The 13330-nt window shown below is 38.9% G+C and overlaps 1 protein-coding gene across 2 annotated transcripts; it reads left to right on the top strand.

The window, feature by feature from the left end:
* The first annotated feature begins 4748 nt into the window (after nt 1-4748).
* LOC134208054 (uncharacterized) lies at nt 4749-6435 on the top strand. 2 transcript variants are annotated; one of them, XM_062684159.1, is made up of 4 exons: nt 4749-5342; nt 5463-5528; nt 5609-5758; nt 5851-6435. In XM_062684159.1, the coding sequence occupies exons 1-4, from the start codon at nt 5339-5341 to the stop codon at nt 5937-5939; spliced, it is 309 nt and encodes a 102-aa protein (XP_062540143.1). In that variant the 5' UTR covers nt 4749-5338; the 3' UTR covers nt 5940-6435. The 2 variants fall into 2 exon arrangements, with proteins under 2 accessions (XP_062540143.1, XP_062540137.1); XM_062684153.1 differs by having other exon boundaries at nt 4749-5528.
* Nucleotides 6436-13330: the final 6895 nt, after the last annotated feature.

Raw genomic sequence — 13330 nt, forward strand, 5'->3', positions numbered from 1 at the left:
GTATGTTTTTTCAAAATTGGAATCGATTTTCAAATTCCAATTCCTCATTGTTTGACGTCTGAATAAGGGTTGACGGGTTCCTTCAAAAACAAATACTTCTTCAAATGATTCATGCTCCTTGTACCTCATAATAGCTTTGAACGTCCCAACAGCACGGAAACCAGAACCATTGTAGCACAAAAATTCTTCAGTAGAGTTTGTCTTCAAAGGGATGTCTTGAAACAATCGATCATACATGCTCTTTGAAATAGCGTTCACAGGACTTCCGGTATCGACTTCAAAATTGACAGGATGTTTATTCACGACAACTTGAATTTCCACCGGCGGAGGAACATCGAGTTTGTTGATTCGCAAATGATTCACTTTCAAACTATGCTTCTCTCTTGATTGCTTCTTATCTCTTGATGGACAAACCTTCGCCAAATGGCCCTTGTTGTCACAATTGCGGCAGATATAACTTTGTATTGGCATTTCTTGAAATCATGATCTCCTTGACCACACGCGTAGCACTTGGCTTCTTTCTTGTACTTTTCTTTTGCTCATGTACTTGAATTTTATGGACTTCCAAAACTTCTCGTTGCTGCATAGTAGATTCTCTCTTCATAGCAATCTTTAAAAGGTTCTCCAACGTCGAAGTTGCTTCCTCCTCGCATAAGCGTTCGAAAATTGGTCCTCTTCGCATGCCGGTCACAAAATGTTCAACAAAACGGATTTAATTGGTCGCCGAACTCACAGTTGGCTGCTAACTTCTTCAAGCGAGTACTCCACTCCACAATCGATTCGCCTTCACCTTGTCTTGCCTCAAAACACTTCGCTCTCTCCCGGAAAACAACCAGCGTCGGGGTAAACCGCTGCTTCAATAAATCGCATAGCTCCGAAAACTTCTTATTTTCAGGTAGCGCCAGGAACGTTAAATTCTTAACAATTTGGTAGACTTCCATAGACACAGCCGTCAATCAAAACGCAGATTTCCTTTTGTCGTCCTTATCATCGATTTGATAGGCAACGAAAAATCTCTTCAAACGCTCTTCATACAACGGCCAAGAATCTCCAACATTAAATTCCGGAGGCTTGACAAAATTCATTCTGGATTCGGTTTCTCTCGTCGCCAAATGTAAAGTATCGAAGGAATGAAGGAAGGCGTCAAACATGCAACTACTTTATTCGAGAGTTGATAATGGAATAAATCTAACATATTATTATAACAAATGGATTGCCTTGATGATTTCCGGTTGGTTATTTATTATGCTTAGCATCTTCCGGATACCAAGCATGGCTGGCTATGCCACAACAACTTAAAAACAGAATTACAAATAAACAGCACGGATTTTTTAAAGGTCGCTCAACCGCTACAAATTAAATAAAATTCATTGATTATACTCTTCATGCGATGGATAATGGTAACTACGTGGAAGCTCTGTACACTGACTTTAGCAAGGCGTTTGATCGCATTGACATTCCATTGTTACTCTTCAAATGGCAAAGAATTGGAATTGAGCCAGGACTCCTTAGATGGCTTGAATCTTACCTCACAGACCGGCAACAAATAATTAAATTTAATAGAAAGAAATCCAATCCCATTCAAGTCACTTCAGGAGTTCCACAAGGCTTGGCCCTCTTTTATTTATATTGTATGTAAATGACATTTCCCTCATTTTCAAAAATATAAAGCTTATAATTTATACCGATGACATAAAGTTATTTATGGAAATAAAAAATGAAGGCGACATTATCGTATTCCAGAATGAAATACAGATGTTTTATACATGGTGCAGCAAAAGCCTATTGCAACTAAATGCAAAGAAATGCAACATAATATCATTCAGCAGAAAAAGAACAACACCAAATACACAAATTGTACTAGGAAACAAAACTGTAGAAATAAGTGAAAGAGTTAGGGATTTAGGAGTGGTTTTAGATTTAAAACTAATTCTTGTTGATCACTATGACACAATCATTCACAAAGCTAATAATATGCTAGGCTTTATCAAGCGCTTCTGTTTCAACTTTCAGGATCCCTACACAATCAAAACACTCTATATTTCATATGTACGATCCATACTGAAATATTGTAGCATTGTATGGTCGCCTTACTTAACCACACATTTACGCTCTTCGTAAATTAGGTTTGACGTCATTTCCTCTTCCATCTTATGAATCACGTTGCATGCTTATAAACATACAAACATTGAAACAGCGTCGAGAGTTTGCAACGGTTTCATTTGTTAAGGTCACTCCTGACGGAATCCAAGTTTAAAAGTGCTCGCGTTTTCGGGGGCACACCACTCGATACGGAAGCAACGCACAACTGTCATTTTTATTATTTCACGCATGCTGCAACGCAGCAAAGCTAAATCAACAAAAATGACAGTTGTGCGCTGCCTCTGAATCGAGTGATGTGCCCCCGAAAACGCGAGCACTTTGGAACTTGGATTCCGTCAGGAGTGACCTTAACGATATAGTATCTCAACGTGTTGACTCAACTGAAATTTTGTCGAAATTAAATTTTTACATACCTTCTCGGCTACTTCGACATAGGACATTATTTCTCACTAACCACCGCCGAACAAATTATGCCAAATTTGGACCTCTTAACCAAATGATAGCTGTTTATAATCAGCACTGCGAAGCTATTGACTTAACAATGTCTCGGCATAACATTAAACAATATTTTCAAAAAACAAACATAAGAAATTCAATTAATTAAATTCATAATTACAAACAACTTTAGCAAAAAAATATTTTTTTTAAATGTTTTTTATTGTATTTCATAGCATCTATACTGCCGCTAACCGCAAGTCGAGCACATCTGTATATGGAGGCCCATATATAGATGTGCTCGACTTGCGGTTAGCGGCAGTATAATCTTCAATAGCTCTTTCTCTACCGGAGAATTTCCAGAGTTATCGAAGGTAGCATCAATCACTCCAATCCATAAATCGGGCAGCTTATACGACGCAGGAAACTACCGTGGAATTTCGATTCAAAATTGCTTTTAGTATAGCCGTAAGTCCAGTTATTTCCAAGCACCAGCATGGGTTTGTGAAATATCGGTCCACAACAACTAATTTGATGTCTTTTGTGACTAGTTTGAAGAATAAGATGGACAAAGATCAACAGGTCGACACGATTTACATTGATTTTGCAAAGATATTTGATAAATTACCACACAATTTGTTGGTCGCCAAGCTGCGGAAAATTGGTCTTCCAGACTAGCAGGCGGAGGCTTCGATGAATGTTGCGGGAAAGAAGGTGCGAAGTAGGGCAATCTTGGAGCAATGGCGACGATGGTGGCTTCAACAGCTGACGTGAACGACGGACCAGGGTGGAGTCGGGAAACGAGGTGCTGGTGCCCAAGGGATGATCTGCGATTGAATGTTGCCGGAGCAGGTCGGCAGCGATGATTGTAGCTTGGCAACCGCCACGTACTATGTGGTAACGGAGATGAGCCACGATGGCGTCTTTCGGGAAACAGAATGGTGGCCCAGTTGGAGATATACTTGTTCGAGAACCGCGAAATCCAGCTGGCGGCGGAGGAGATGACTCTGGTTTTAGCGTTTGTAACAACGGAAGGCTTTCGGCGGCTACGGTGATTAGAGTGCCAGCCAAATGCACATGGATGTATGTGTCCGCCCGATACAACGCGTAATGATTTACCGAGCAACTATTCGTCGATGGCGCCACGACACGAATGCGGCGCTGAGCCTAAGACTACGAATAACGATTCGGAACCCTTCCTAAACTCACTGTTGGGGTTTCAACTTAAATTTCACTACCGGATCGTAAAAACGTGTCTATTGAATCCTACCGAGTCTTTGCACTCCGTTTTCTTTGAAGATGCTTATACTTCTCTATCCAGGAGTTAACATCAACTGCCCACTCACGCCGTTTTCCAGTTCTTTCCCACCCAAAACTCATAAATCGATCCCAGTTTGACCTCTCTTCGTCAGTTCAGTGGATCTCATTCAGGTTATATTTATCGCTGTGGTGCGCTACGCGCATATGTCGACTGCCCCGTGCCCATGCGCGTCGATATGAACCGTTGGAGCAAATCGAATGAACTTTCACAATTTTGTCCCTATTTTCCGTGATCAAGGCTCTAAATCAATGAACAATTGTTGCCCGCCGGTAACAATGAACACCGGTGTAAGTTGATTGGACTCAGTACTCTCTAGATAGGCGAGTAGGAGGTCGAGGGTTTGAGTCCCTCTAAGACACGTGGATTCTTTTTCGAAAATTTCATATCAATTTGTACATTTCGAAACATGTGCTGTTCATATGCACAGCCAAGATATTTAACAAAATACGTTTATATGAACCTATTCAGATACATGATAAAGGTAATCTTTAAGACATATACAAAAACTGTGAAGCTAAAGATAAATTGAACAAAAAATATATCTAACTTGCTTTAAACTATATTTTGCGTGGTGGTCTTCTAAGAAAAGATATTTTAGTTACTAGATAAAGATTGTCGCTGTCGTCGCTGTCCGGAACATCTTTTGCTGGCGAGGATAGGGGAGCTAAATGTCAAAGAAGGAAAATCCATACGATTTGACAGGTATGTACCACACATGTTTCGGACAGCAGAACAAAAGGAACCGAAGCGACAATCTTTATCTAGTAACTAAAATATCTTTTCTTCTAAGTGAATATTTTACGCATTTGGCCTTGTTTCAGTTAGTTGTGTACAATTCACTAAAATAGCCACCAGGTGTCATTAACCATCTTTAATGCGACAACACTGATAAAAATATACACGTTCGATTCATGTGTTTCGGAATATGGATGATTTCAATCGGCTTACACCATCAACTCTAGTGGATTTCACATCACTGCGATGTTCTTCACACACGCAGTTCAAATGCCAGTGTTTATGTCGTATTCCATACTTGTTACACCACGAATTGATGTGCATACCAATGGATACTCAAAACAAATACAAATATGACCCATGTGTTTCAAAATGTATCAATTTCAATTCCGCTTACACCATGAAATCTAATGCATTTCATATCACTGAGATGTTCTTCACAAACTCAGTTCAAATGACAATGTTTACAGCAAATTCCATACTTGATACACCGCGATCTCATATATTTATCTAACGAATGTTATGAATTGATTCAAACAAACTTGAGTAGGCATTCGAACCATCTAATTGTGTCACTCTTTCGAAGAAAAAGCACATGTTTCGTATAAACTAACTTTTTTCAGCTGGTATTTTGTAGTAATTTAATGTTTTGCTAAAATTCTGGTTAAAAACAAGACAAATATTTGAATTAAGTAGAGACACTGTAGACAATAAAATACATATTGGTTGCGGTGGTTGAATTTGATGGGTTAGTTCTAAATTATGTTATGACAATAAGTAAAGCCATTTAACTAAAAAGATCCAAATAACATTCTTATAAAGAATAATCTAGGTACTTGATTCTCTATGAAAAAATCTTTATATTTAGCATATGTCTATCTGGTAGCCCATAGGGAGAAACATCGGATTAGAAAATGTGTTCCTATTGACAGAGGTGAGCTGATTCTACTTTCTCCATGAAAAATATTTTTAAAACCGTACTTATGAAAAATATTCTCCTTTCCGTATAAACAGCCCGAGTTCTGCAAGAAGAGTACACCAATATCGCAGCAATCCAACAAATCACAATCCAACAATTTTTATCAAAGGACACGAGATCTCGGAACATCGAACAATTCAATGGTCAGAAGCTCACCGATACAATAACCACCATCTTATTACCAGGTAAGTTATTAATGAAACACGATTTTAGAAAATACCATACTTCTATTATGTCAATAACAAATATTTTCCTTCCCTTAACATTCGTGTAACAGAATGCCTCATCGAAACGTTTAATTCCTCGAAGAGACATGCATACCGGCAAGCTGGAATCAACATATCATGGCCAGCACATACTCCTTGACATTGTGGATGACAATGGAATCAGTCGTAGGACAGTAATGAAGCTTTTTGGTCCACTGAAGATGGAGACGGCAAGGAGTTCGAGTGTAAATATGCCAACGACAATGACACCCGCTGCTATACAACCAAATGATTCAACTTTATTAATTAGGAACTTTATTTAGCGATGGCGAAGACATTTTATACATTTGTACAAAATTTGTTTTTATTTCATTTCATCCGTCCGGAATTCGATTTACGTTAGAGAATTGAAAACCAATAAAAGATTGTTTTTTATATACCTCCACCGTTGATGCGTTGGTAGTTATAGCAAAACAATGCTTTTTGAATTGGTTTTCGATCCGATGACGAAAATCGGACTCCGGGCGGAAATTGCATTCCTGTATCATTGTAAACATATGAAAGAAAACACGAAATACATTCATTTCCAATAAAATTCAACACGATTAAACATCAAATTCATTTAGAAAACAAGCGAACATGTCAAGCCATTCAATCCAAATCGATTTGTTTTACACGTTAATACCGTGTGGATGGTTCATGAACGGATGATGAGTTTTGATTGAGCGAAGTCGTAAGTTTTACACATGACATTGATTTGTTTTGACAATTTGCGCAAATGTATGTGTAAAACACACGGTCTTCTTGTGTATTTTTTTTATAGTGAACTATCGATAGTTTGTTTAGCAGCTAAAGCCCTCAGTCCACTGTTTGTCATAATGACAAATATTTGTCAAGTTGATCCGGACATCTACCAAACCGATTAGAAATCGACATGGATATCAGGCTGACTTGACAAATATTTGTCATTATGACAAACAGTGTACTGATAGCTTAACGCTGGTCACTACACGCTGTAATAAATAAAAACGAAAATGAGTACATACTTGACACCGCTTTCACAAAAAAGACAAAACAATAGCCACAACACGTGCGTATTTTAAATTTACATTTAGCTCCAAACCATAAAATGTTTTACCAATCTAATTCCTCGATATAAATAATTACCAATAAAGCCAGATGCTTTATCCATAAATATGACCAATATAACCCAAGTAACCATGGAGCTATATATGATTGCAAATAATACAGTCATTAAAGTTGACTTAAAGTGGAAAAAGGCCCTTTTACGACCGAAATAATGCTTCATTACTTAGCTATGTTGAAATAAAATATAACTAATGCATCGCTGCATTCGTAATGGAACGTACACACGGTCAAGCAGTTTGACCAACATTGACTCCACCTCTCGTTTATTCAAACATTCGTCAAGTTTCACCAACAGCGACACGAACAATCAATTTATTCGACCAACAATATCACACACGAACGACCGAAGCGCCAACTTGAGCACCAACCATCACAAAATATATGGGGGTTTGTGCAACTTCACTACAAATGCTCAAACATGTTCGGCGAACTTTGACTCCACCCCCGACAACTCAAACCAAAATCAAACCGTTTTAATTTTTTCCAACCGAGCCGCCAACTGTCAAATGGTTGTTCGAACAACTTCACACACGTTCAAACAAAGCAACAACCGAAGCGTTATCTTGGGGGCGGAGTCAATGTTCGTCAAACTGCTTGACTGGTGTGTACGTTGCATAACGCTAAACTAGTGTATCGTTGCTTGACAGTTGATGAATAAATGCATCTTTACATCGTTAAAATTGATCTAATGCATTAGCATTTAATATGCTGTTCTATGATTTAATACATACATTAATTAATGCTTGATGGTTACTTGGGAACATACCCATATGGCCATATATAACAATAATTAGTTAGTTATGCGTGATTTCATTGTTCAAAATAATTATTTTATAATAACCATATTATATTCTCTTCTGGATAGACATCATGTTGAACTGCCGGATTACCGTATCGCCCGATACATTCTGTTTGAAACTGAATCTTGACATGACACGAATCGGAACTATAACTGTGGATGATCTTTACTTACAAATGAATAATTTTCATTATTCTTGTAAATGAAATATTTCGCTAAATTATACGCCGCTAGGTGTCTACGCACTGGATTAAGCTACACACTGTCACGGAGAGGTGGCCCTACTGTACATACACACATAAACAAATATACAAAAAATAAGGTATATTTCATTGAAAATCAGGGACTTCTTTGCTTCCATTACTTCTTTGATTGTATTTTTGAATCGACTCATAGAAACAAATTATACCATATTGAAAAATATTTTCTGGATTACTGTTATGGTCCTTTCAAATAGCGTTCCACATTTCCATGAGTCAATATCGACTCGTTGAGGTTTGACTGAATTTACTAATTAGGCCAAATTTTTAATTTTTTTTATTTTGTGTCGCCGCTGCCCTCCTTAGACGTGCGGTAAGACGCGCGGCTACAAAACAAGACCATGCTGAGGGTGGCAGGGTTCGATTCCTGGTGCCGGTCTAGGCAATTTTCGAATAGGAAATTATCTCGACTTCCCTGGGCATAAAAGTATCATCGTGTTAGCCTTATGATATACGAATGCAAAAATAATAACATGGCTTAGAAACCTTACAGTTAATAACTGTGGAAGTGCTTAATGAACACTAACCTGCGAGGCGGCTCTGTCCCAGTGTGGGGATGTAATGCCAATAAGAAGAAGAAGAACCGCCTCCGGTCCCTTCAACTTCCTCAAAATATTTATGGGGCGAGCTTTTGATCGATTCATGTTTTTATCAATTTTGAATATTATACACCGCTATTTATTTTTACCTTGGCACAAAATATATCAGTTCTAGACTATAAATTTGCAACCACGTTGATATCATTTCAATTGGTTCCAATATAACGGATTTCCGGACTGTTGTACTTTTCACAACATGCGAGCTCTCGTATTATGACAGTTGAAGCCAGTTGCGGAAGGTTAACCACAGATCTGTGGGTTAATAGAGCCCACTGCCAAACCCCATCACGTCCTAGACAAGCCCCACAACTCGCTGTGTCCTGGGTCAGTGTCCTGGGATAGGCCATCAAGCCCGTTGCGTTGCGTTGTAACGCAGTATTTCGTAGATTGCATACTAATAGCTGTCATGTATGGACTTTAACTTTCTCATCCCAATTGCTTATGGATTGCCATTTGGGATTTAATGGCCATCCAATTGGAGATTCAAAATGATAAAGCATGAAAGCTACCATTGCCGGCCACGCCCATCTTCTCCGTTACTAGGGAAGGGAAGGAAATGATGATATGACATCTACTTAATGAGAGGCCAGCGACTCGCCGACGCCCTCATAGATGCCAAGCAGTTGGATGGTTGGAGTATCATCATAAGCAAATGATATAAAATTTGTGAAAATACGTTGGGAGTGACTTTGCTAAGAAATTCATATTTCTCGTTTATCCTGGCTGATGATTATCCTCGGATGGGGCGAAGGTATTAGCCTTGCCCTGGCTAATTAGCCTAGGTTTAAGCGCCTTTGCTCGCTCTCTGAAACTAACCCTTCCCCCACTTAGTGTAGTGTACACGAAGTGCACGTGTACACTAACTATCTCTTTAGTCGCTGATGAGAACACAAAGACAAATGTGTCATGACCCTCAGCACCCGTCCCCCCCCTAAATTGTGGAAAGATTGAACGGGTACCGAAATGAATTCCCTCAAACATGTGCACTTTACGATCCAACCATATACAGAAATAGGTGGTTGAAATTCAAAAGATTCCCAAAACTTATTAGGGCATCCAGGATCCATAATATATGAAAGTTCAAAACAACTCGAAACATTTCGGGCTCAAAAATTCTCCTTGAAATCCTTCTAGAAGCTCCCCTGGGAACTTCTGAATTCCTCCGGAAAGTTATCCACAAATTCCTCTGAAAATCGTTCGAAAATCCATCTCATGTAATTGTAATTCCTCCTTATCTAGAAACCCCCCACTAATTTTTTTCAGGAAATTCACGAGGAAATTCCTTGAAGATTTCTTTTCTTCTCTTCAAGATTTACTTCTAGATATTTCTTCGGCTATTCTTTCTTCAGGAAGAATCCGGCATTTCCTTCAGGCATGCATTCGAGAGTTCCGTCAAGAATACATACGGAATTTCTTCCCAAAATTCTACCAGAAGTTTCTTCAAAAATTTATGACGGAAATCCTCCGATTTAGCTCCATAATTTCACTTGTAAATCTATAAGAAATTCCTTCGGAAATTCTTCTAGGAACTTCTCCGGGCATTCCTCTCGGAACTCTTCTTTTAATTCCTCCGGGATTACTTCCAGGAAATTTTCCGGGAATACCTCCAAACATTCAATAGCGAAATCATCTAGCATTCCAATCTGGAATTCTTTTCGCAATTACTTCAGAATACCATTCAAGAAATCCTCTAGAAATATCTTCATGAATTTCTCCTGGAATTCATCCAAGTATTTCCCCAGAAATTCTTACAGGTATTTTTTCGGGAGTTTCTTCAGGTACTTCTCCAGGAATTCCTTCAGGAATTTCTCCGGGAGATTTTCCGCGGAAGTGTACTAGAATTCCTTCCGGATTTCACTCGGAATTTCCTCGGATATCTGCCAAGAGTTCTTCCAGAAATTTCTTCGGAAGGGATTTTCTTCAGCAATTCATCTGGGAATACTTTCAGGATTTCATCTGGGAATTTCTGCATTAATTTCTCCTGGAATTCCTTCAGATATTTTTTCGGAAATTCCTTTAGGAACTTCTCTAAGAATTATTTCAGGACTTCCATGTGGGAATTCTTCCGAAAGTGCTTGTGGGAGTTCCTCCGGGAGTTCTTCCAGGAGTTTTTCCAAGAAATTCTCCGGTAATACCTCCAGGAACTTTACAGGGAGTTCCTGGACGATATTTGGCAGGAGTTTCACGGGAAATGGGATTTCGGAAGTTCCTTCAGAAATATTTTTTCTCTTCCTCTAGGGTATTCCACCGGATGTTCCTCTGAAGTTCCACCAGTAGTTCCTTCGGGAATTCAATCAGGATTTCTTCCAGGAATTCATTTAGCATTTCTTTAGGCATTTATCTACAAATTCCTCCAGAAGTTCCTCGGAGAATTTCTCTGGGAGTTCTTACGGGAATTCCTCTGGGAGGTTCTTTTAAGAATTCTTACGGTAGTTCCTTTGGGAGTTCATCCTAGAATTCTTACGAGAGTTCCTCCAGGATTTCCTCCGGAAGTTCTTCCTGTAGTTCTTCAATAAATTCCTCCAGAAGTTCCACCGGCAGTTCCTCCGAGAATTCCTCTGATAATTTCTCCGGAAATTCCTATAGAAAATCCGCCGGGAGTTCCTCCGGAAATTACTCTGGGAGTTCCTTTTCAGAGAAAGACCCGGAGAAACTGCCGGTGAAACTCCCGGAGGGATTCTCGTAGTAACTGCTGGTGGATCTCCCGGAGGAATTCTCGAAGGAACTGCCGGAGGAGCTCCCGTAAGATCTCCCGTAAGAACTCCCGGAGGAATCTCAGGAGGAACTCCTAGAGGACCTCCTAGAGGACCTCCCGGATGAGCTACCAGAGAAACTATCGGAAAAACTTCGAGAGGAATTTACAGCTTAATTTCTGAAGAAAGCCTAAATGATTTCTTGAAAAAGCCTGAATAATTTCCTGGAATAGCTTCTGGTGGAACTCCCGGAGGAATTTCCGGAGAAACTCCCGGATGAATTGCTGGTGGAATTCCCGGAGGAACTCTCTAAGGAATTTTCTGGAAGAATTTCTGAAGAAACTCCCGGGAGAATTTCCAAAGGAACCCCGGGGAAACTACCAGAAGCATTCTCGGAAACAAGAGAATTCATCTTATAGACAAATCTCGTCTAGCTGCAACCTTTGTTGGGGTTTGTAGCTGGACCATCATCATCATCAGAGGACCTCCCGGAGAATTCCCTGAGGAGCTCGCAGAGAAATTCTCGGAGGAGCTTCTGGTGGAAAATCTATATAAATTCCTGAAGAAGCCTAAATAAATTCCAATTTTGCCGAAATTCACGGAAGAATTTTCAGAGGAACTGCCGATAGAGCTACCGGAATTATTCTCGAAGGAAATCCTAGAGAAATTCTTGGTCGAAATGCCGGTGGAACTCCTGGAAGAATTCCAGGAGGAATTTTTGGAGTTTCAGGATTTCATTGCGAATTAATCTAGGAATTCCTCCGAAAATTCCATTGTTGATTTCATTTTCGGTATAATTTCTGTATAAATTTCCGGTGGAATTCCTGGAGAAATTCTTTGAAATTTTCACAAGAAATTACTCGAATCAATTCACGGAAAAATTTATGGAATTTACACAAGAAATTCGAAGATTTTTCGTGAAATTCTCAGGAATGCTTACTGGCAATTCTGCGGAATTTCCACGGAATATTCTTATTCCTAAAAAATATGGGAAGCAGCACGAAATTATTTGAATTATTGCAGGGAATTCTGCAGAACTTATAAAGAAGTTCGTGAAGATATTCTTGGAGTAAATAATGGTGGAATTTTCGGATCAATTCCCGGCAAAATTTATGGTGGAATTCCTGAAGACACTGCCGAAGAAGTTACTGGAGGCATTCCTAAAGAATCCCTGATAGAATTTCGGATAGAATGCCAGGAGCAATTGTCGAAGGAAGCTTGCTTGTTGATTTTCCATATTTCATATTTCAGATTTGCATATTGATTTTTCTGCCTATTTTATAATAAATATTATTTCAGAGAGGATTTGTTTAGACATTCAGATGTATGGTTCTAGTTTTCTTAAACTTATGGAAGAATGCAGGATTTTTATAATAATTGTTATAGCCGATTTTATATTCTTTCTGAATACTAAGTTCGTTAATATTTTTCTCACTTTATTTAAAAATATCTGATGAGCAATAAATCACGCATTTTTAAATCCATTATTGTTTCGATTTGGTTTCATGTGTTAATATTCATGTGTTTTTATAACTACTATAACTACTATAAAACTACGATTTAGAAGACCAAAAAAGTTGCCCCCCCCCCTTCTCGAAATCCTGGCTACGCCCATGTCTACATCCAGCGAATCAGAAACCATGTTATGCTATAATAACGATCTTCTGAATGAAATCGCCTATCGCTGTATTTAAATGGCGTTTACGAAAATCCGGTAAAGCCTGGAATAGACCGCGCACTAATTGATGAATATTTTCGAGGAACGGACGAATCATTTCACATGCAAAACTTTAGCTACGACTGCCCGCTGATCACAAAATGAGAACAACGATGGTCTAGAAGAGCTGCGTGTCTTAAAACAAATTTACTCGGATTTTCTTGTTCTTCCATGGCTCGCTCTTTCCACCGCCTAAGAAGTATAGGAACTATATTTCTCTACTGGAATTTTCCTTCATCTCATAATTAGTTAACAACTCAACATTGATCACAAAATTGAACAGCAATGCTGCCAGTATAGGTGATTTCGAATATTCATATTCATATTCATAAAC

This window comes from Armigeres subalbatus, chromosome 1 (assembly GCF_024139115.2).
Source record: "Armigeres subalbatus isolate Guangzhou_Male chromosome 1, GZ_Asu_2, whole genome shotgun sequence".
NCBI classification, from domain to species: Eukaryota; Metazoa; Arthropoda; class Insecta; order Diptera; family Culicidae; genus Armigeres; species Armigeres subalbatus.